The sequence below is a fragment of the Salmo trutta genome, chromosome 16 (assembly GCF_901001165.1).
Source record: "Salmo trutta chromosome 16, fSalTru1.1, whole genome shotgun sequence".
NCBI lineage: Eukaryota > Metazoa > Chordata > Actinopteri > Salmoniformes > Salmonidae > Salmo > Salmo trutta.
Window position 1 is genome coordinate 60941235 of NC_042972.1, and position 22542 is coordinate 60963776.

The following is a 22542-nucleotide window of genomic DNA, read 5'->3' on the forward strand; positions in this document are numbered from 1 at the left end:
GGCTCCCCCTGCTGGCTCCCCCTGCTGGCTCCCCCTGCTGGCTTCCCCTGCTGGCTTCCCCTGCTGGCTTCCCCTGCTGGCTTCCCCTGCTGGCTCTCTGGGCATCTGGAATGTAATGGACACAGAATTAAGAATAGAAACCCCAGTTTGATCTCAATGATTCTTTACTCTTTTCAATTGAACAAGGCATGGAATTTGTCAATAAAGTGCAATAATTCCCATCCCGAATTGACCTGACCCTAAGTTGAACATGAGTCCCAAATGGCACCTATTCTTTGTATAGGCATATGCGATCGCTTAGGGCCCCATGGCCACTAGTGGCCCCCCCCAAAAAACATTTTGGGTGTCTATTTGTTAGGAAATATTACAGGGTCTCAACTTACTCTGGTATCAACTTAAACGTTATGAACAGAGGGAAAACGGGACTTACCTTTGTTGATGATCTTATAGCCCTTCTCAGCCTCTCTCTGATATGTTCTCTATCTTTTTGAGGTTCCTCTTCTCCCACTTCTTGTTCCCCCAGCCCACAGCTCTCCTTCGGATACTTTTATCAGGTGGGACAAGGTCTATGGTCTAAAATAGATGTGTATAGATGACTCCTCTCTAATATAACGTCATTTTTATTAGGATCCCCATTAGCTAACGCCGTAACGCTCGCTGATCTTCCTGGGGTCCAACACCAATTAACAAGACATTACAAACAACCACAAATCAAGACTTCACAAACATTCAACAAGTAGACAATACATACAATTAAAACACCTGACAGGAAACACATTTAACATTCAGTTGATGATTTCTATTTCCTGTCCAGTCATATGGTCTATTGCATTAGATGTTATTTTATTTTCTTCTTGAAGGGGTATTTACTTTTTGCCTGAGAAATATGGATTGGTAAAGAGTTCCATTCAGCTATGGCTCTTTATAAAACTGTAGATTTAAATTGATTTGTCCTTGGATTGGGTTGTTTTAGCTGCCCTGAATTTGCCTGTCTGGTTTGGTGGTTATGTGTGTTGCTAATATAAACTAACTGGCCTGAAAGATAACATTCCTAAAGAAAATCAGAAGACTGGATAGTAATTTGTTTTCAACATGAGGCCATGAGAGATTCTGATGCATTTGGATATTATTCATATGGATAGATCAATGAAGAGCTAATCTGGCAGCCCTGTTCTGAGCAATGAAGAGCTAATTTGGCAGCCCTGTTCTGAGCAATGAAGAGCTAATCTGGCAGCCCTGTTTTGAGCCATTTGGAGCTTTTTATATCTTTCTTTGCTGCAGATGATCATATAACTGGACAGTACTCTAAGTGTGATAGAACCAGGGATTGACCGTATAACTGGACAGTACTCAGTACATTTGTTAGCTCATTACATTCTGATGCTGTGCTATACATTGTAGAATCATCAGCATACATGACCACTCTTGCTTTGTTCATTAGTGAAGGTAAATCATTAGTAAAGATTGAGTAGAGAAGTGGGCCTCAGTGGTACTGTGGCTACGTCGAGTTCCAGCTCTCAGCTGGGATGCTGTAAGACATCACTTTTTAAAGTGAAAACATATATATCAACAGTGTAAAACATGAATACATTTTTAAACATTCTTTACCCCATCTTAATTCTCTTCCAGATGCCTGGCCTTTTCTTGTTCTTGGAGGTTGGCTCTGATGTTTCAGCCTCTTCTGGAGCTTCCAGCTGCTGGCTCTCTGGCACCCCCTGTTGGTTCTCTGGCCACTCCTGCTGGTTCTCTGAACTCCACTCCTGGTTCTCTGCCCATGCCTGCTGCCTCCTTGGCCCCTCCTGCTGGCCATCTCCAGATCCAACAGGCTCTTGGCTTACCTGTTGGCCTGTGGCCCATCCCGGCAATGCCTGACCGTGGTTGGAATCGTGGCTGTGTTGGGTGGTTAGACACCGGGTGTTGATTTGAGCATCAGCCTCCAGATTCATCTGCTCCAGGTACTTTTCCTTCATCCTCTCCTCCTTCAGTTTCTGATGAGTCCTGTTTTTAAGCAGGGACTGCTCTCTCCACTGCTTATTGAAATCCTCCAACTTCTTCCTTCTCTCCTCATCCTTCAGCAGCTCCTTCCTCTTCTCCCTCTCTCTCTCTGCCCGGGTCATGGTGGATATTACCCTTGGTTGTCCAGGGATGGCTGGGAGGGGAGAAGAAGTAAAGTTCACATTCAATTTAGTGGATCTGGTATCAACTTAAATGTAATGGACACAGGGAATTAGGAATAGAAAACACAGTTGGAGCTCAATGATTCTTTAATCTTTTCAATTGAGCAAGGCATGGAATTTGTCAATAAAGTGCAATACCTCCCTTCCGTAAGTTTAACATGTGAGTCCCAAATGGCACTTATTCTTGTATAGTGCCATGCCAGGGCCGGCCCTAGGCATATGCGATGACTTAGGGCTCCATGGCAACTAGGGGCTACCATTGATCGTGTTAGTCACTTTCATTCAGATTGCATCTTAACATGACATAAATCATGACAAAATGTGTAGAATTACACACTACCCAAACCGGACGCATTGTGTGTGCGAGCGTTGCAAAATAAATGTAGACATACATGTTATTAAATCATTGCACCCACACTGCTCGCACGTGCGTTTCCAAGCACGAAAATAGAAGTTGTTTCTATTTGTGACGGCGAACGCGATGCAAGTCCTGCCTCTCCCATCTCCTCATTGGCTTTCAGAAGCATAAACCCACGTGCCATCTCCTCATTGGTTATACCCGCGTGGGTGATTGAAAGATGAACTGAAGTCGGTCGGTTGTGGTAATACACCTTATTATGAAAGTTAGATGCCAATCGCCATATAAAGTCCAAAAAAGAAACGATTCAGATGACCGTTTTATGTGTGGATTCATTTTCAAGTAGAGGACAATTTCAGGTCAAATAACAACTCAACGTTTATATCCCTGGACAAATTAGCTAGAAACTGCAAGTTAGCTAGCTAATTTGCCATAAATGTTTAATACTTTTTGACCTGTCCCCAAATTAATATAATTGGTTCAGGGTTCGTTTTGATATTTCAACCTGCGTGTCGTGATTGCGTTTGGTGTGGGGGGACAAAATCAATTTGCGCACGGTGGCGCATGCGGACGCGTTTGGGCATGGTGTTAGATTCAAAACTGCCAACATTTTCTTTCAACCTCATGGCAAAAGGTGTAGAATTGAAGGAAATTAGCTTTGAAACGGTTAATTCTTCTCTCCACCCCATGGGAAAATGTGTAGAATTGCAGCAAACTTGTTTAAAAACTGCAACATGTTCTCTACGCCCCATTGCAAAGTGTAGATTTGGAGGAATTGTAGTCAAAAACCTGAACAAAATGTTTCTTAGGGCCCCAAAAGGCTATGATGCACTACTTTAGACCAGGGTAATTGAGATCCAGTTGAGTTTTCCATTCTAAATTCCCTGTGTACATTACATTTAAGTTGATACCAGATCAACTTGACCATTTTGGACAGTAGTTTTATATTGAAACAATGATGCAACATGATGACTGGTGTGGAACTTATGTGTGTAGAGGAGACTAAAGAGAATGAGGTCATAAGCAGAGGGAAAACAGGTCTTACCTAGGTGGACGATCTTATAGCCCTCCCTAGCCTCTCTCTGATACGTTCTCTCAATCTTTATGAGGTTCCTCTTCTCCCACTTCTTATTTACCCAGTCCACAGCTCTCCTTCGGATACTTTTATCAGGTGGGAGAATGTCCTCCTTGTCATCTTCCTTCTCCTCCTCTTCACTGTTCTCTGTCTCACCCATCTTGTAATTCCCAGGGATCTCTCTTCTTTCCTCTTCTGCCATCTCCTCTCTTTTGTTTGCCTCTATTTATCTTCTCTCTCTCCCCGATTAGAGCTAAACGAAATTCCCAATTCAATTTGTGATGTTACAACAATGTTGCCTCTGAAATTTATGCTTGTAGTAATTACTCCTACAAATGTTGCTCTAATGCAATTATTTACAACCTGCACAGATATAGTTATAAACAACAACAGTAATGATGTTAATATGGAAGTGTATATTCAACCAGCAGAAGAAAGGCATAGGGGTTGAGATAAATTAAGGTTAGGTTCAGGACCTAGGGTTGGGTTAACTTCTCAGGGCTACGTGGGACCTAGCGTCCCACTTGCGGGACACAGCCAGTGAAATATCAGGGCTGCAAATTCAAAAACAACAAAATGTCATAATTCAACTTTCTCAAACATACAACTATTTTACACCATTTTAAAGATACACTTCTCCTTGATGTAACCACATTGTCCGATTTCCAAAAGGCTTTACAGCGAAAGCAAAACATTAGATTATGTTAGGAGAGTACATAGACAAAAATAATCAGCCATTTTCCAAGCAAGGATATGTGTCAATAAAACCCAAAACACAGCTAAATGAAGCACTAACCTTTGACAATCTTCATCAGATGACACTCCTAGGACATTATGTTACACAATACATGTATGTTTTGTTCGATAAAGTTCATATTTATATCCACAAACAGTATTTTACATTGGCGCGTGATGTTCAGAAAATGTATTCCCACCAAAACTTCCGTTGAATGGTCACATCAATTTACAAAAATACTCATCATAAACTTTGACAAAATATATACAAATTATTTTAAAAGAATTATAGATAGACTACTCCTGGATGCAACCGCTTTGTCAGATTTTAAAATAGCTTTACGGAGAAAGCACATTTTTCAATATTCTGAGTACATAGCTCAGCCATCACAGCGAGCTATACAGACACCCGCCAAGTTCGGCGCAACCTAAACTCAGAATTAGTATTAGAAATATTATCTTACCTTTGCTGATCTTCGTCAGAACGCACTCCCAGGACTGCTTCTTCCACAAGAAATGTTGTTTTTGTTCGAAATAATACATATTTATGTCCAAATACCTCCATTTTACTCGTGAGTTCAGAGCACTATCCAAAGGCATAATGCGCGAGCGCGGTACCAGAGACGAAAAGTCAAAATGTTCCATTACTGTACTTAGAAGCATGTCAAACACTGTTTAAAATCAATCTTTATGGTATATGATGATTAGACAATGATGTTGTAATTTATCTGCAGAAAAACGTTGATCTGAGCTCAACAAGCAGTAGTAGCAGTATGCAAATCAGAGAGCCAGATGAATGGATCTTTCACCGATGCATTTCGGTTCCCGACGTTCAACAAAAAGATCCGTTCAAAAAGAGCCGTTCGTTCGTGAACGACACATCACCACACTGTAGTTCTCCACCATTGCGTATCGTGAGCTGGAGGAGCGTTCGTCCAACCTCTCATCCAAGTAAATGGCAGCGGCGCATCATCCATCCGCTGAATGTCCCAAGGGAGGGAGGATAGTTACCGATGCAACAAGCGTTTGGGGAGCACATTCATTGAAACGCAATGAGTGTTTTTAAATTGTTGAGGGACTCTTGCTCCAGGGGAAATCTCAGCAGCGATGTCTCTGCTGTGTGTCAGAGGTGGGATATTTACCTTCTTCACTATGCTTATTATACTGTACATATCTGTCACATTAATCACATTGCACTCAGGAAAGTTGTCTGTAGGCTATTGGCGAGATGCGCATAGCCCGTTGAGTTGTCACGTTCCAGTCCAAACATGACCTGGGATGTGAGAAGGGAGCTATTCTATAACACATGTAGATGACATGTCTTTATATGTAGATTATATTTTGGTTTTATATTTCATATTTGATTGATGATTAGGCCTATGACTTTTGATTCCACTTTGGCTACCTTGCACCATATTGTCCTCTCTTGCTATATCTTACACTTTATGCCCTTGTGCAGATCTTCTCTCTAAACAATAATCATGATAGTGTGAATGAGTTGCGTAAACTACACTGTTGTTAGTGTAACAGATGTTAATCTTACTCTCCTTGCATTGTGTTTTGTCCTAATAAATCACCACGGCCAGTGGTCCCAGTTGAGCATTAGTTATTAAATAGGTAACTACACGTTAGTTGTGCAGGGCCTAATGATGTTGATGGCTGTCGATGGTAAAATCCCTTGCATCACATTTTCATACTGGGCGAACAAAATACAAAAAATAACATGTGTAAATACCTGTTGTTAAATGGTTAACAGCGCGTTAGTTGTGCAGGGCTTAATGATGTTGATGGCTGTCGATGGTAAAATCTGTAGCATGAAAACAACTGTGTTAGCAGTGAGCTCATGTGACCATTACATCGGTGCATGCTAGCTAACACACATATTTACAGCAATCATATACCAAAGTACATCCCAGAAAGCCCCTCAATCCCTAACAGGTACCATATACCCACACATGTATAAATCACCAACGTACAGCAAACTTGTACACATTGTAAAATATAAAATAGTATTCACAACGTCACCTACCCCTTGCATCACATTTTCAGACTGGGAAGACATGACGTTCCCGATCTCCCCCTGTCTGCAAGCGGGCCAATCACATCGCGCCTTATTGTCATCAGAGTTGAACCAACCAATAAGAATGCTTGAACATTAAATTCGCCTTTCTTTAGAGGCAAGTGGAAACATAACGAACCCTGGAAAAGGCGCGCAAGATGGCGGTCAATGCAGATCATTTGTTTTGGTAGCTGAAGGAATTATTGGATTTCTTTACCCAATTATAACCATTGGATTATTTATACGGTCATAAAACGCTGCATGTATATGGTTTAGTTTATTTACCAAAGTAATTGATTACTTTCTGCAAGTTATTCACCTCTAAAACGAAGTTTGCGACAACAGTATCTGATATGCTAGCTAGCTCAAAAACTAGCTTGTCGAACGTACATGGAAACTGCCACGACCAGAACCAAAAGGAAAGAAATGGAGAGGTCGTCAGATGGACAATTAACCACAAAAGATAGTATGATTTTTATGATTTCATGGAAGATTTTTTGCCCATAAAATGAAGTGGGCAGAGAACAAACCCCTTTTCACATTATTTAAGATGGATTTGAAATATTATTTTGAAATGATCAGTAAATGTAAAAACAAAAAAGCAATACGCACCATAAAAGTATTTAACAAATTGAAAATTAATCTTGATATGTAGTAATAATAATGTCTAATATGTTTTGTACTCTTGTTTGTATATTTATTTTTTGTTGTTGTATTTGTTGTGTTCATAATAATAATTTAAAAAAACATAACCAACCCTGTTACATTAGCTTCTCAGTCTGTACTGTACTGTCCCTGGAAGACCCTCCACATAGTTCACCTAGATCCAGTCCACTTTGTACCGCTGGTCAACTAATCATCCATACCTCTGTTCACATGAGCATGTGGAATTTGGTGTCAAATGAAATCTAAGAGTCTATATTTTGGGGAAATGTGATTCTAGATACATTTTTCAACCAGTGAAGGCTTTGATTTCTGGGTAAACATGGAAAAGGGATATTAGAAAACATCTTCCAGAAAAAGTCTTAAAAGGTCCAATATCAGAACTACATAAAAACAGAATCATGTTGACGTAAAGACCCCTGACTACTAATATCAACACTTACATTTGGGTTTGGAGAAAGAGTTAACCTTCTTTAAGTTTCAGAAATATTCCCTTGTGCCTTAGAATTCCGTTACCAAAAACCCACATAACTTATATTAGATATTAGATATTTTCACATTTTTCTTTGTGGAGAGGGAGGATAATGAAAGTTCACAGAAGTAACAAGTAATGGTAGAGCTAACAATTAGTTCTACTGATTTTTCTGATGTATATTTTGTTTGTGAATTATTAAGTGATTTATTACCAAAAAATCTGTAACAGAATTACTGCAACTAATTGGCTAAAATGGGATATCATAATAGTCACAAACCACAATTGGGTCACCTGGTACTGTCCTCCCTTCCACTGGCATACTGTTCAGCTCATAACTGTTTTCTTTCTCCTCTGGTCATCAAACCAAGAGTATGGATCATTTTTCATTGCTTTGGCACAAAATGCATTCAATGACTACATCTTTCAAATTTCATGAATTCTTTTCTCACTCAGACACAACCACCACCAAAACTCTATGTCCCTACAGGCCAATTTGCACATGTTTACTTACTCTTTTCAAAACTGTTAAACTTAAGTTCAAAACCTAACATAACACAAAATTAAATAAGATAGTAATACCATATTGAAATATATTCCAAATTAGACCAACCACAGATGGTTCCCATTGTAGCTGAACACCTACCCAATTGTTAGTCTTTCAATTTCATTACCATCTATACAAAAGGGGACATCTTAGGAATAATGCTGTACTGTAATGTAAACATGGACCCAGCCAGATATAGAGAAGTGGCTGACAGAGGAAGAAGAGTGGCTGGGAGAGGGAGAGGAGTACGTACGCGTGGTGGAAGAAGACTGAGAGGAAGATCAAGAGTTGTAGTCTCAGATGAGATTAGGGCTACTATAATTGACAATGTAATAAATCATGGTCTATCAATGAGAGAGGCTAGTCTGAGAGTGCAGCCAAATCTGCAACGGTCAACAGTGGCATCTATCGTGAGAAATTTCCGGCAAAACAATAGTAAGATGTGCATTCTGCAAGGGCATCTGACTGAACTGCACATTACAGAAGTAAAGTAAATTGAGCAAAGCCTCCAAACCCATTTGTGTGTAATTTTTGTATTTCTGCATAGGACCAAACAGTTACCCCCCACAGGCGGGAGAGGTAGGATTTTCACTGCTGTGCAGGAAACTGCAACTTTGATATGGTATTCAGAAACAATGGCATAAAACTCACAGATATTCGGGACAGTGTTGGCAGACAACATTACATTTGGATATATTCACAATGTAAGCATGACAACTATTTCTAGAGTCCTGAAACAACATCAAGTCAGGATGAAGCAATTGTAAACTGTCCCCTTTGAGAGGAACTCTGATCGAGTCAAGCAACTCAGGAACCAATATGTCCAGGTAAGAGGACTATAAAATACACAACTGGTTTTGAACAAAACCAAACAGGGCAGATGCACACAATGGCATGTTTTTAGGTATAATGTAAACTACCGTAATAGCCTAACTCTTATGTTGCCTTGTGGATTTATTTTAGAGAGTCATGGAGATTGAAGCCAGGCAAACACCCCACATATTCATCTTTGCGGCGAGGAAGAAATGTGATTGGGAAAAGAGCCACAGTGGATGTCCCGGGCTTTTGCTGTTACACAAACCGATAATTGGGCCTCATTTCATTCCTGGATGACCTCTATGGAAGGGTTGTGCCAGGTGAGGAAAGGGTTTCAGTGAGGCGAAATCGGTCAACGTTTGTAATTGTATGGGACAATGTGGCATTTCACCACTCCCGTGCAGTCACAGAAGGGTTTGCAGCCCATCCCAGGATGGTGTCGATTTTCCTACCACCTTACTCTACATTCCTCAACCCCATAGAGGAATTATTTTCCTCATGGAGGTGGGAGGCTTATGACCACCATCCACATGATCAAATGTGTATTGCCCAAGATGACATAAGATGTGATGTGGATGAGAACCTGTGGTTAAATGCAGAAGACAGGGTTGACTAGCATTGCTACTGTATCTGTATCGGTAGATGGTGTATATACAAATTCTTGTATTTTTGGAGTCACTCAATGCCATAAAATGCCCTAAAACATATTGAAGCATATTGCATCATGTCTGATTCATTCCTGTAACATATACTGCAGTGAATTCTAAACAATAGAGAGGTGTCATTCTTGTTTTGTAAAATTTGACAAAAGAAAACATTGTGTAATGCTACCTGTTGTTAGTGTTGTTTAGGTGGTTGTTTTATGAGTGACAACGTGTGCTTGTTGGGTGACAACCTTTGTTAGTGTTATGGAAGAATGAGTTGATTTGAGACATGTATGAAGTGTTTTGGTAGTTTTAGTGCATTTTGGATGTGAAATGAACTGCTGTGCCAAGCTGAAAGTTGGTTAGAACTGTGTGAAAAGTTTTGAAAAAGTGACCTAAGTATTGAGAAATGGGTCCTAGCGATTGTAAAAAACTGTAAATAAATTATACCATAGCACATTCAAGGACATTATTGTTGTAGACTATAGGCTACTCCTGTATCTACCTTCTACAATACCGTAGTCAGTGAATGAAGCAGCATACCAATCCACATTTACAATGGTAGGTATGGTGATGGTAGGGCTGGTAGGTGTGATGATGGTAGGTGTGGTAGGTGTGGTGATGGTGGGGATGGTAGGTGTAATGATGGTAGGTGTGGTGATGGTAGGGATGGTAGGTGTAATGATGGTAGGTGTGGTGATGGTAAGTGTAGTGATTGTATGTGTAGTGATGGTAGGTGTGGTAGTTGGGGTGATGGTAGGTGGGGTGATGGTATGTGTGATAGGTGTGGTGATGGTATGTATGATGGTAAGTGTGGTGGTGGTAGGTATGGTGGGTGTGGTGATGGTGGGTGTGATAGGTGTGATGGTAGTTGTGGTTGATAGGTTTGGTAGGTGTGGTGATGAGCATCTTGTTTACATTTTCACATTTTAGGCGTCCAGCTGAGGCCTTGGATGGATCATATTGCAATGAGATGGGCACTGGGGTATGTACAGTTGAAGTCGTAAGTTTACATACACCATAGCCAAATACATTTAAACTCCGTTTTTCAAAATTCCTGACATTTAATCCAAGTAAAGATTCCCTGTCTTAGGTCAGTTACGATCACCACTTTATTTTAAGAATGTGAAAAGTCTGAATAATAGGACAGAGAATGATTTATTTCAGGTTTTATTTTATTACATACAATCAATTAGTATTTGGTAGCATTGCCTTCAAATTGTTTAACTTGGGTCAAATGTTTCGGGTAGCCTTCCACAAGCTTCCCACAATAAGTTGGGTGAATTTTGTCCCATTCCTCCTGACAGAGCTGGTGTAACTGAGTCAGGTTTGTAGGCCTCCTTGCTCGCACACGCTTTTTCAGTTCTGCCCACAAATGTTCTAAAGGATTGAGGTCAGGGCTTTGTGATGGCCACTCAATACCTTGAATTTGTTGTCCTTAAGCCACTCAGCCACAACTTTGGAAGTATGCTTGGGGTCATTGTCCATTTGGAAGACCCATTTGCAGCCAAGCTTTAACTTCCTGACTGATGTCTTGAGTTGTTGCTTCAATATATCCACATAATTTCACTTCCTCATGATTCCATCTATTTTGTGAAGTGCACCAGTCCCTCCTGCAGCAAAACACCCCCACAACAAGATGCTGCAACCCCCGTGCTTCACGGTTGGGATGGTGTTCTTCGGCTTGCAAGCCTCCCCCTTTTTCCTGCAAACATAACGATGGTCATTATGGCCAAACAGTTCTATTTTTGTTTCATCAGACCAGAGGACATTTCTCCAAAAAGTACGATCTTTGTCCCCATGTGCAGTTGCAAACCGTAGTCTGGCGTTTTATGGCGGTTTTGGAGCAGTGGCTTCTTCCTTGCTGAGCGGCCTTTCAGGTTATGTCGATATAGGACTCGTTTTGCTATGGTTATAGATATTCTTGTACATGTTTCCTCCAGCTACTTCACAAGGTCCTTTGCTGATGTTCTGGGATTGATTTGCACTTTTTGCACACCAAAGTATGTTAATCTCTAGGAGACAGAATGCGTCTCCTTCCTGAGCGGTATGACGGCTGCGTGGTCCCATGGTGTTTATACTTGCATACTATTGTTTGTCCAGATGAACGTGGTACCTTCAGGCATTTGGAAATTGCTCCCAAGGATGAACCAGTCTTGTGGAGGTCTACAATTTTTCTCTGAGGTCTTGGCTGATTTCTTTTGATTTTCCCATGATGTCAAGCAAAGAGGTACTGAGTTTGAAGGTAGGCCTTGAAATACATCCACAGGTATATCTCCAATTGACTCAAATGATGCCAATTAGCCTATCAGAAGCTTCTAAAGCCATGACATAACTTTCTGGAATTTTCCAAGCAGTTTAAAGGCTCATTCAATTAGGTGTATGTAAACTTCTGACCCACTGGAATTGTGATACAGTGAATTATAAGTGAAATGATCTATTTACAATTTCATTCATCAATTATATAAACGATACTATAACACATTCAATGACGTTATTAATGTAGACTATAGGCTACTCTACCTTCTGCAATACCGTAATCATTGAATGAAGCAGCATACCATCCACATTTACAATGGTAGGTGTGGTGATGTTAGGTGTGATAGGTGTGGAGATGGTAGGTATGTTAGGTGTAATTATGGTAGGTGTGGTGATGGTAAGTGTAGGGATTGTAGGTGTGGTGATGGTAGGTGTGGTTATGGTAGATGTGATAATGGTAGGTGATGGCAGGTGTAATGATGGTAGGTGTGGTGAAGTAATTATAGTATGGTATTTGTGGTAATGGTAGGTGTGATTGTTGTGGTGATGGTATGTATGATGGTAGTTAGGTGTGGTAGTTGTGGTAGTTGTGATATGTAGGTTGGTGTAGTAGTTGTGATAGGTAGGTGTGGTAGTTTTGGTAGGTAGGTGTGGTAGTTGTGGTACATAGGTGTGGTAGTTGTGGTAGGTAGGTTTGGTAGTTGTGGTAGGTAGGTGTGGTAGGTAGGTTTGGTAGTTGTGGTAGGTAGGTGTGGTAGTTGTAGTAGGTAGGTGTAGTAGTTGTGGTAGGTAGGTTTGGTAGTTGTGGTAGGTAGGTGTGGTAGTTGTGGTAGGTAGTTGTGGTAGGTCAGTTTGGTAGTTGTGGTGATGGTAAGTATAGGGATTGTAGGTGTGGTGATGGTAGGTGTGGTGACGGTAGGTATGGTAGGTGTGGTTATGGTAGATGTGATAATGGTAGGTGATGGCAGGTGAAATAATGGTAGGTGTGGTGAAGTAATTATAGTATGGTATTTGTGGTAATGGTAGGTGTGATAGTTGTGGTGATGGTATGTATGATGGTAGTTAGTTGTGGTAGTTGTGATATGTAGGTTGGTGTAGTAGTTGTGATAGGTAGGTGTGGTAGTTTTGGTAGGTAGGTGTGGTAGGTAGGTTTGGGGATGGTAGGTTTTGTAGGTGTGGTGTTGGTGGGTGTGGGAGTTGTGGTAGGTTGGTGTGGTAGTTGTGGTACATAGGTGTGGTAGTTGTGGTAGGTAGGTTTGGTAGTTGTGGTAGGTAGGTGTGGTAGGTAGGTTTGGTAGTTGTGGTAGGTAGGTGTGGTAGTTGTAGTAGGTAGGTGTAGTAGTTGTGGTAGGTAGGTTTGGTAGTTGTGGTAGGTAGGTGTGGTAGTTGTGGTAGGTCAGTTTGGTAGTTGTGGTAGGTGTGGTAATTAGGCTTGGGCGGTATCCAGATTTTCATATTGTCATACCTTCCTTCTCTCATACCGGGATTTACAGTACTACCAGCATAGCACATGAGGGGATGCTAAAAACACAAGAAAAGCCTGTGGGCATCTATTACCAGAATGCTAACAGATTAGCACAAACTGATAGCAAATTCACTTAGACGTTGTTGGCTAAATGCTAACAACTGAAAACGAACAAACTAATTGCAAAGCAGTGGAGGCTTCTGAGGGGAGGACAGCTCATAATAATGTCTGGAATGAAGTCAATTGAGTGGTATCAAACACATGGAAACCACATCTTTGATGGGTTGATACCACTCCATTGACTCCATTCCAACCATTATTATGAGCCGTCGTTTCCTCAGCAGCTTCCACTGTTGCTAAGAAGGCAAATCCAGCTCATAAAGTTATGTAAGGGATAATCAACGAGGGACTATGTGTTCTATGGTAAATAATGAACACTGTGGAACTGACCTTCCATGGACTTGCATTATTTTCCAGAGAACCCATAAAGCCCTGAGTTTTTAAAGTTTTTTTTACCTTTATTTAACCTCTCTTGGGTATGTGGGACTTGACCGCCCCACCTGCGGGACACACTATTCAACAGTCAGTGAAATAGCAGAGCGCCAAATTCAAAACAACAACAATCACATAATTCCAATTTCTCAAACAGACAACTATTATATCCCATTTTAAATATACACTTCTCCTTAATCCAACCACATTGTCCGATTTCAAAAAGGCTTCACGGCGAAAGCATAGCATTAGATTATGTTAGCACATCACCTTGACAAGAAAAACCACACAGCCATTTTCCAAGCAAGGAGAGGCGTCACAAAAACCAGAAATACAGCTAAAATGAATCACTTACCTTTGCTGATCTTCATCGGAATGCTCTCCCAGGACTCCCACTTCCACAAGAAATGTTTGTTTTGTTCGATAAGCTCCATATTTATGTCCAAATACCTCATTTTTGTTCGCGCCTTCAGTTGAGTTATCCAAATGCGCTATGTTCGCGCATTTTGTTGAGACGAAAAGTCAAAAAAGTTATACTACAGTTTGTAGAAACATGTCAAATGATATATAGCATCAATCTCTAGGATGTTTTTATCATACATCTTCAATAATATTCCAACCGGACAAATCCTTTGTCTTCAGAAAGGAAAAAGAAATCACCTCCCGCTGACGCATGAATGATCTAATGGCACTCAGCCAGACCTGGTTGAATTGACTGTCATTCACAGTAGAAGCCCTAGAGAAAACAATTTTTCTCAGGGTTTTGCCTGCCATATGAGTTCTGTTATACTCACAGACATCATTCAAACAGTGTTAGAAACTTCAGAGTGGTTCTATCAAAATCTACTAATAATATGCATATCCTACCTTCAGAGCCTAAGTAGCAGGCAGTTTAATTGGGCACGCCTTTCATCCAGACGTCAAAATACTGCCCCCTACCCTAGAGAAAACAAGGCAAGTCAGTTAAGAACAAATTCTTATTTTCAATGACGGCCTAGGAACAGTGTTCCTGCCTTGTTCAGGGGCAGAATGACAGATTTGTACCTTGTCAGCTCGGGGATTCGATCTTGCAACTTTTCGGTTACCAGTCCAACGCTCTAACAACTAGGCTACCCTCCGCCCCACTGTTGATTATAGTTGATTTTCCCTTTAATACCATGGCTATAATTTAACACATTTGCCAGTAGAAATGTGTTCAACATCCACTGAAGTAGCTAGCAAGTTTACTAGATAGCTACAGTAGTTGCCTTGGTAACCAAACAAACATACTTGCTAGTTTAGATAACCAAACCATCAGTCCTAGCTTGCTATTATGAAAACCTAATTCAACAATACCAATACTGTTTTCAATTTGACTAAATTTGTAATGTCAAAACGTCCAAACGTAATTGCCATGGATTGGAAGGAAGAGGTCCATGAACCAATATCAGTTTGTTGTATTCATAAAAGTAATATGGGGTGGAAGCTACTGAAGTTTTAGGGAAACATTTTTCAGGTAAAGTCAATTCAAATTTATTAAAAAAAATTTAAGTAAAAAATATACAAAAGTAATTGACGTTTATTAGTGGGATGAGGTTACTGAACCAATGACAGTTGTTTGTATTCATTAAAGTAACATAGGGTGGAAGCTATTGACGTTTTAAGGAAGTATCTTTAATGTAAAGTCAATTTAAGATGGTAGAATATCACCAAAGTAAAAAAATACAAAGTATTTGCTATTGATTGGAAGGATGAGGTCCCTGAAGCAATCACAGTTCGTTTTACTCATTAATGTCACATGGGCTGGAATCTATTGACAATTTAAAGTATTATTCATGAAAATTTAATTAACATTTGTAAAAAAGTATCCAAAGTCAACAAATACAACACAAATTGCTGTTAATTGGAGGCATGACGTCCCTAAACCAATAACAGTTGGTTGTATTCACGAAAGTCTTATGGGGTGGAAGATATTGATGTTTAAATTAAGATTTGTTTATGTAAAGTGATTTATTTTACATTTTGTAGATTTTATAGAAGTAAAAAAATGTAACTAATTGCATTCGAGAGAAGAGGTCTCCTTACCGTGTCAAATTTGTTTGAGATCACTATGTCATGTAGTTGAGAAGGTATTGATATTTTTCATTTACAGACAATTGTATGCATTGCAGTTTTAAGACGGTTCCTTAACCCTCTGAGCAGAGTGTCTTGTTTTGTGCGCTTTGTACAAATAATAAAACGCAGAACTACAGGATGTTTCTTAACATAACTCTTTATTAGCTAGCTACAACTACATGTTCGCCTATCTCCAACCACGATCACCTGACAATGCCCTAACCGTCTGGGTGGTCTTAACCAATCACTGCACAGTAGGATACGGCGGTAAAATGCATCCAATTATAATTCAGTATGTATTCACATATGAATATTACACAGAGGATAGCACATTTTAATCTACATTTCACCTCCAAAAAGGAAATATGACACCGAATTGGAAAAACAAGGGGTTTAACTTATTCACTATCGTCAGCCGATTTAGAATATTAAATGTATATATATTTTTTATTTATTTAACCTTTATTTAACTAGGCAATTGAGTTAAGAACAAATTTGTATTTGCAATGACGGCCTAGAAACAGTAGGTTAACTGCCTTGTTCAGGGGAGGAATGACAGATCTTTACCTTGTCAGCTCGGGGATTCTATCTAGCAACCTTTCGGTTACTGGCTCAACACTCTAACCACTAGGCTACCTGCCGCCCCCAGTAGCCTAGTCATCCTTGCATGTTCCGTTGAAGAGGTATTGAAGAGCAAAGTCTGAATCTTTAATATAAAGCTAACTTCACCGCTGTAAAACACTGTATGATTGAATCATCCAATTTTGATTCACCAATAAAAACGGTGAGCTCATCTTTTAATAATAATGTATTCATCATAGAATCATCTTTGATTATAGTATTGTTAGTGGCGAGCCGTCGTTCAGGGCAGGTGGGGCGGAGCAGACATGGTATGTTTTTGCTTTCTTTCTTTTTCCTTGTCATTTGAAGAGAAATTATGAAGAGAAATTATAGATTAAATGTATCGGTGCTCATCAACCCTTGGACATAAACATTACACAACAAGTTGGAAATCGCAAATTCAACAATGGGTGGTTTGGAAGGAAACAGTGGCTAACTACAAGCTAAACAAAGCAATCACTAGCCTGCTATTCAGCATGACTCCTGCCGCATTCAAAACAACTGGAAACTCGGAACTGGGAAATCTTAGACTTCAGTGAGTTCAAGACAACTGGGAACTCCGACTGGGAAAACAAGTTTTGAACGGTCATTCAACTCGGAATTCCAAGTCGGGAACTCGGGCCTCTTTCTTGTGCTCTGACCTGAAGATCACTGACTTCATGATTCAACCTTGTTTTTTATTAGTTCCCAATTGTCTTGAAAGCACCATAAATCCAGAAAATGCCAGACTTTGATGACAAATTTTGATGACAAACCGCCGCGACACTTTCCTGTTCAAGTGAGCACAGCACAACAAGGTGAGTCCAAAAATGTCTTGTATGCTGCTCTATAAATGATGTAATATGCCAGGGAGATATGTATACTGTAGCTAAGAAAGTAATACAAAGTGTATGTTGTGTAGTAAGCTGTTAGTAGCCCATGTGCCTCACCTTAATAATTTTGTCCCTTTCCCCTCTCATAACTTAGCCTACTGCTCTGACTTGGTGCACCTGTAGACTATAGCCTGTTTTAGAGAGAGGTAATCATCAAATATTGTAAGAGCTTTCATTGTCTGCTTATATGCCCTCTTTATTTATCCTGCAGTTATGACTTGGTGTACAGGGAGATACTGTAAGAACGGTCCATGTTCAAAATTCTGTCACTGTACATTTCAAAAGTGCTGAACAAATGCTTATATTGACTACGTCCATGCTAGCTCTCTCATTAATGTCTTAATCAAAATTACGGATTGCCTGTTATCCACTCATTGTCCCCTTATGTTTGTACATCTCAAGTGTCAGTAGAAACCACATTTGTTTAAGCAAGTCAGCCATATCAGCTATGTTCTTTTAAAAGGATTCACTCCATGGTGCTGAAATGAAAGCTCTGCTGTTAGGTTCTACATAAAGCTGTCCCAACTGTTTGTGGGCACCGTTTGTCACCGTTATAGTGCAATTTATGTGTATAGAGGACTCCTCTCTAATATAACATGTTACACATTGTGTCAGACTGATGGAATGTTAGGTGTCTCATTGAAAGTCTAACATCTACCATGACTACTGGATGTTTCAATTCTAATAAATTACAAAACAATCCACACCGTAACAACAATATTGCTTTTTTAATAACTTCTTTTATTAAAGTGTGAAACTTTGCTAACAAAAATGACATCAACTAACATCACTGGCCTGACTTGAGCAGCTCTGCCCGGGGATGGAGCCAGCAACTTAGCTGCTACCGGTCCGGTCCAGGCTACCTGCAGACCTCCTCCCAGACCTCCTTTTCAGCACCTCCCCTTAACAGGTGAGGTGGTGGAAACGATCAGAGTTGCGTTCAACTTGAATAAAGATGAGAAACTCTGGTCTGTGGAGCCACTGGTCTGAGGGGAGGACTTCTGTTTAAACCATGTCCATTTGGGGATATTTTCTAGGACAGTAGAGGTGGTGAGCAGAGATGAATTCAACTTGGATAAAGATGAGAATCTCTGCTCTGGGGAGGAGAGTCACTGACCTTAGATGGTTTGTTGCCTTGATAAAGAGGATACTTTCTGGCTTGAGGAGAATATAATGTTTTGTGGAGGAAATGTGGCTTGATGACTTGAAGAGGAGGAGGAATTATTGGGCGACACTTTTAATTACCAACGTAACCTCAGTGGAACTGTGGCTTCATGGAGTTCCAGCTCTAGGCAGACAGCACGTCAGGAATGCTGTAAGACATCACAGAGACAGGTAAGTATCTATATATTTACATGTGTGTTGCATGTACACTAAACCCTCACATTTGGATAATGTCACTTTTTAAAGTGACAATGTATATTTTAACAGTGTAAAACATGAATACATGTTTAAACATTATTTACCTCCTCTTGATTCTCTTCCAGATGCTTGGCCTTTTCTTGTTCTTGGAGGTTGGCTCTGATGTTTCAGCCTCTTCTGGAGCTTCTAGCTGCTGGCTCCCTGGCACCCCCTGTTGGTTCTCTGGCCACTCCTGCTGGTTCTCCGAACTCCCCTCCTGGTTCTCTGCCCATGCCTGCTGCCTCCTTGGCCCCTCCTGCTGGCTATCTCCAGATCCAACTTGGCTTACCTGTTGGCCTGTGGCCCATCCCGGCAATGCCTGACCGTGGTTGGAATCGTGGCTGTGTTGGGTGGTTAGACACCGGGTGTTGATTTGAGCATCAGCCTCAAGATTCATCTGGTCGAGGTACTTTTCCTTCATCCTCTCTCTCTCCTCCTTCAGATTCTGATGAGTCCTTTTTTTAAGCAGGGACTGCTCTCTCCACTGCTTATTGAAATCCTCCAACTTCTTCCTTCTCTCCTCATCCTTCAGCAGCTCCTTCCTCTTCTCCCTCTCTCTCTCTGCCCGGGTCATGGTGGATATTACCCTTGGTTGTCCAGGGAAGGCTGGGAGGGGAGAAGAAGTAGAGTTCACATTCAACTTAGTGGATCTGGTATCAACTTAAATGTAATGGACACAGGGAATTAAGAATAGAAAACACAGTTGGAGCTCAATGATTCTTTAATCTTTTCAATTGAGCAAGGCATGGAATTTGTCAATAAAGTGCAATAATTCCCATCCCGAATTGACCTGACCCTAAGTTGAACATGAGTCCCAAATGGCACCTATTCGTTGTATAGTGCCAGGGCATTTTTGATAGCTTAGGGCTCCATGGCAACTAGGGGACCCCCGACCCCCCCAAAAGCCTTTTTTGTGTGTGTTTTTTAGGAACTCTTTCTGGGTCTCTACTTAGTCTTGAGAGTTAGACTAGTAGATGACATAAGGTATCATTTAAAAACGTGGTTGTTACATCAGCAGTATTTTTCTTGTTATGTCAGTCAGTCACTCAATTAGCCATGTCAGCTAACATATTCTTTGGACAGTAGTTTTATATTGAAACAATGATGCAACATGATGACTGGCTTGGAACTTATGTGTGTAGAGGAGACAAAAGAGGATGATGTCATAAGCAGAGGTAAAACAGGTCTTACCTAGGTGGACGATCTTAAAGCCCTCCCTAGCCTCTCTCTGATACGTTCTCTCGATCTTTTTGAGGTTCCTCTTCTCCCACTTCTTATTCACCCAGTCCACAGCTCTTCTTCGGATACTTTTATCAGGTGGGAGAATGTCCTCCTTGTCATCTTCCTTCTCCTCCTCCTCTTCACTGTTCTCTGTCTCACCCATCTTGTAATTCCCAGGGATCTCTCTTCTTTCCTCTTCTGACATCTCCTCTCTTTTGTTTGCCTTTATGGTGTTCTCTCTCTCTCTGATTAAAGCTAAATGGCCTTCAATAGCTCTCTTTCTCTCCTCCTCTCTCTTTTCCTCTCTCTGCCTCTCCTCCTCTCTTAGTCTGAACATTTCTTTCTGTCTGGCAATTCCAATCTCTCGTTTTTTATCCTGCTCCTCTTGTTGTCTTGCCCTCTCCTGTTTTCTTTCCATCTCCAGCCGTCTTTCCTCCTTCTCCCTCCTGATTTGTTGTCCTCTTTCTATGTGTTCTCGTTCCCCCTTCAACACTTCTAACCTCCTCTCTTTACGTCTATTGAAGACTTCCCGTGCTTTAGCTTTAACATTAACTACTACATCTTTCTTCATGCTTACTTCCTTTCCTCTCTCTTCTCTTTCCATGTACTCTTCCTCTGCTTTCTTAATAATCACTTCCTGCTTTTCTTCCATCTCTCTCTCCTGTTCTATCTCCAGTTCATTCTGCCCCTCATTTCTTCTTCCTACTTCCTCCCTCTCTCTCATAATCATATTTTCTTTCTCCATCTCTTTCTGTTGCTGATCTTTTAATTCCTTCTCTCCCTGATTCTCATTGTCTTTCTCCCTTTCTTTCTCTTTCTCCATTTGTTTCTGTCTCTCCTCTTGTTGTTGTCGTCTGTGTATCTCTTCTATCTTTCTCTGTATCTTCTTCTCCCTCTCTTTTCCCTCCTTCTCCATGTCAATTTGCTTCTGTTTCCATATATCTTCTTCTTCTTGATTTCTCTCAAACTTTCTCTTTTTCTCCTCTTGTTGTTGTTGTCTCTCTTTCTCTCCCATCTCTCTCTGTCTCTCTTCTTCTCTTTCTTCCTCTTCCATCTCTATTTGCTTATTTTTACATCTTTCTTCTTCATTCTCTCTTTCAATCTCTCTCTGTCTCTCTTGCTCTCTTTCCATATTTTTTTGTCTCTTCTCCATTCTCTTTCTTTTGATCTCTCTCTGTCTCTCTTTCTCCCTCTCTCTTTCTTCCTCTTCCATCTCAATTTGCTTCTGTTTCCATATATCTTCTTCTTCTTGATCTCTCTCAAACTTTCTCTTTTTCTCCTCTTGTTGTTGTCGTCTCTCTTTCTCTCCAATCTCTCTCTGTCTCTCTTTCTCATCGATTTCTTTCTGTCTCTCTTCTCTTTCTTCCTCTTCCATCTCTATTTGCTTCTGTTTAAATAGTTCCTCTTCATTCTCTCTTTCAATCTCTCTCTGTCTCTCTTCTTCTCTTTCCATATTTTTTTGTCTCTTCTCCTTTCTCTTTCTTTCAATCTCTCTCTGTCTATCTTCTTCTCGTTCTTCCTCTTCCATCTCTATTTTCTTCTGTTTAAATGTTTCTTCTTCATTCTCTCTTTCAATCTCTCTCTGTCTCTCTTGCTCTCTTTCCATTCTTTTTTGTCTCTTCTCAATTCTCTTTCTTTTGATCTCTCTCTGTCTCTCTTTCTCCCTCTCTCTTTCTTCCTCTTCCATCTCTATTTGCTTCTGTTTAAATAGTTCCTCTTCATTCTCTCTTTCAATCTCTCTCTGTCTCTCTTCTTCTCTTTCCAAATGTTTCTGTCTCTTCTCCATTCTCTTTCTTTTGATCTGTCTCTCTTTCTCCCTCTCTCGTTCTTTCTCTTCCATCTCTATTTGCTTCTGTTTACATATTTTTTCATCATTCTCTCTTTCAATCTCTCTCTGTCTCTCTTCTTCTCGTTCTTCCTCTTCCACCTCTATTTGCTTCTGTTTAAATATTTCTTCATCATTCTCTCTTTCAATCTCTGTCTGTCTCTCTTCTTCTCTTTCCATATTTTTCTGTCTCTTCTTCATTCTCTTTCTTTTGATCTCTCTCTGTCTCTCTTTCTCCCTCTCTCGTTCCTCCTCTTCCATTTCTATTTGCTTCTGTTTGTGTCTCTCCTCTTCTTCTCTCTCCATCTCCTTCTTCTTCTCATCTTCTTGGTGTCTCTGTTTTGGTATTTTCTCCATTCTCTTTCTTTCTACATCTTTCTGTTTGTTGTTCTCACCCTCCATCTTCTCCTCCATGTCCATTTGGTTCTGTTTCCATAGATTTTTGTCTGTTTCCATATTTTCTAATTCTATCAGCTGTTCCTTGATTTTCTTGAAGACTTCCTCCAATTCAGACATCTTTTTGTCATTGATGAGGGCTGTCTCCATCTCCATCGCTCTCTCCACTCTATTTTTCATCTCCTCTTCACTTCGTCTCCAATCATTTTCTCTCTCTCTGTCTCTATCAAATGTTCTCTCTGGTTCAGTCTCGTTTTTCAATCTAATCTCTTCTTTCATTCTCGCAACCTCTCTGTCTAACACTAGTACATTTTGGTGAACCTGTTTCACTCTCTCATTCTGTCTTCTAT

At 40.4% G+C, this 22542-nt stretch overlaps 2 protein-coding genes across 3 annotated transcripts; both read right to left on the reverse strand.

Moving 5' to 3' along the window:
* Positions 1-124: 124 nt before the first annotated feature.
* Positions 125-20896, reverse strand: LOC115151139 (vicilin-like seed storage protein At2g18540). Its single transcript, XM_029695152.1, has 2 exons — positions 19576-20896; positions 125-268 (listed from the first exon to the last, which is right to left on the reverse strand). The coding sequence occupies exon 1, from the start codon at positions 20885-20887 to the stop codon at positions 19814-19816; it is 1074 nt and encodes a 357-aa protein (XP_029551012.1). The 5' UTR covers positions 20888-20896; the 3' UTR covers positions 125-268; positions 19576-19813.
* LOC115151140 (trichohyalin-like) lies at positions 432-3892 on the reverse strand. 2 transcript variants are annotated; one of them, XM_029695153.1, is made up of 3 exons: positions 3581-3892; positions 1609-2149; positions 432-566 (listed from the first exon to the last, which is right to left on the reverse strand). In XM_029695153.1, the coding sequence occupies exons 1-3, from the start codon at positions 3810-3812 to the stop codon at positions 551-553; spliced, it is 789 nt and encodes a 262-aa protein (XP_029551013.1). In that variant the 5' UTR covers positions 3813-3892; the 3' UTR covers positions 432-550. The 2 variants fall into 2 exon arrangements, with proteins under 2 accessions (XP_029551013.1, XP_029551014.1); XM_029695154.1 differs by having other exon boundaries at positions 432-573.
* Positions 20897-22542: the final 1646 nt, after the last annotated feature.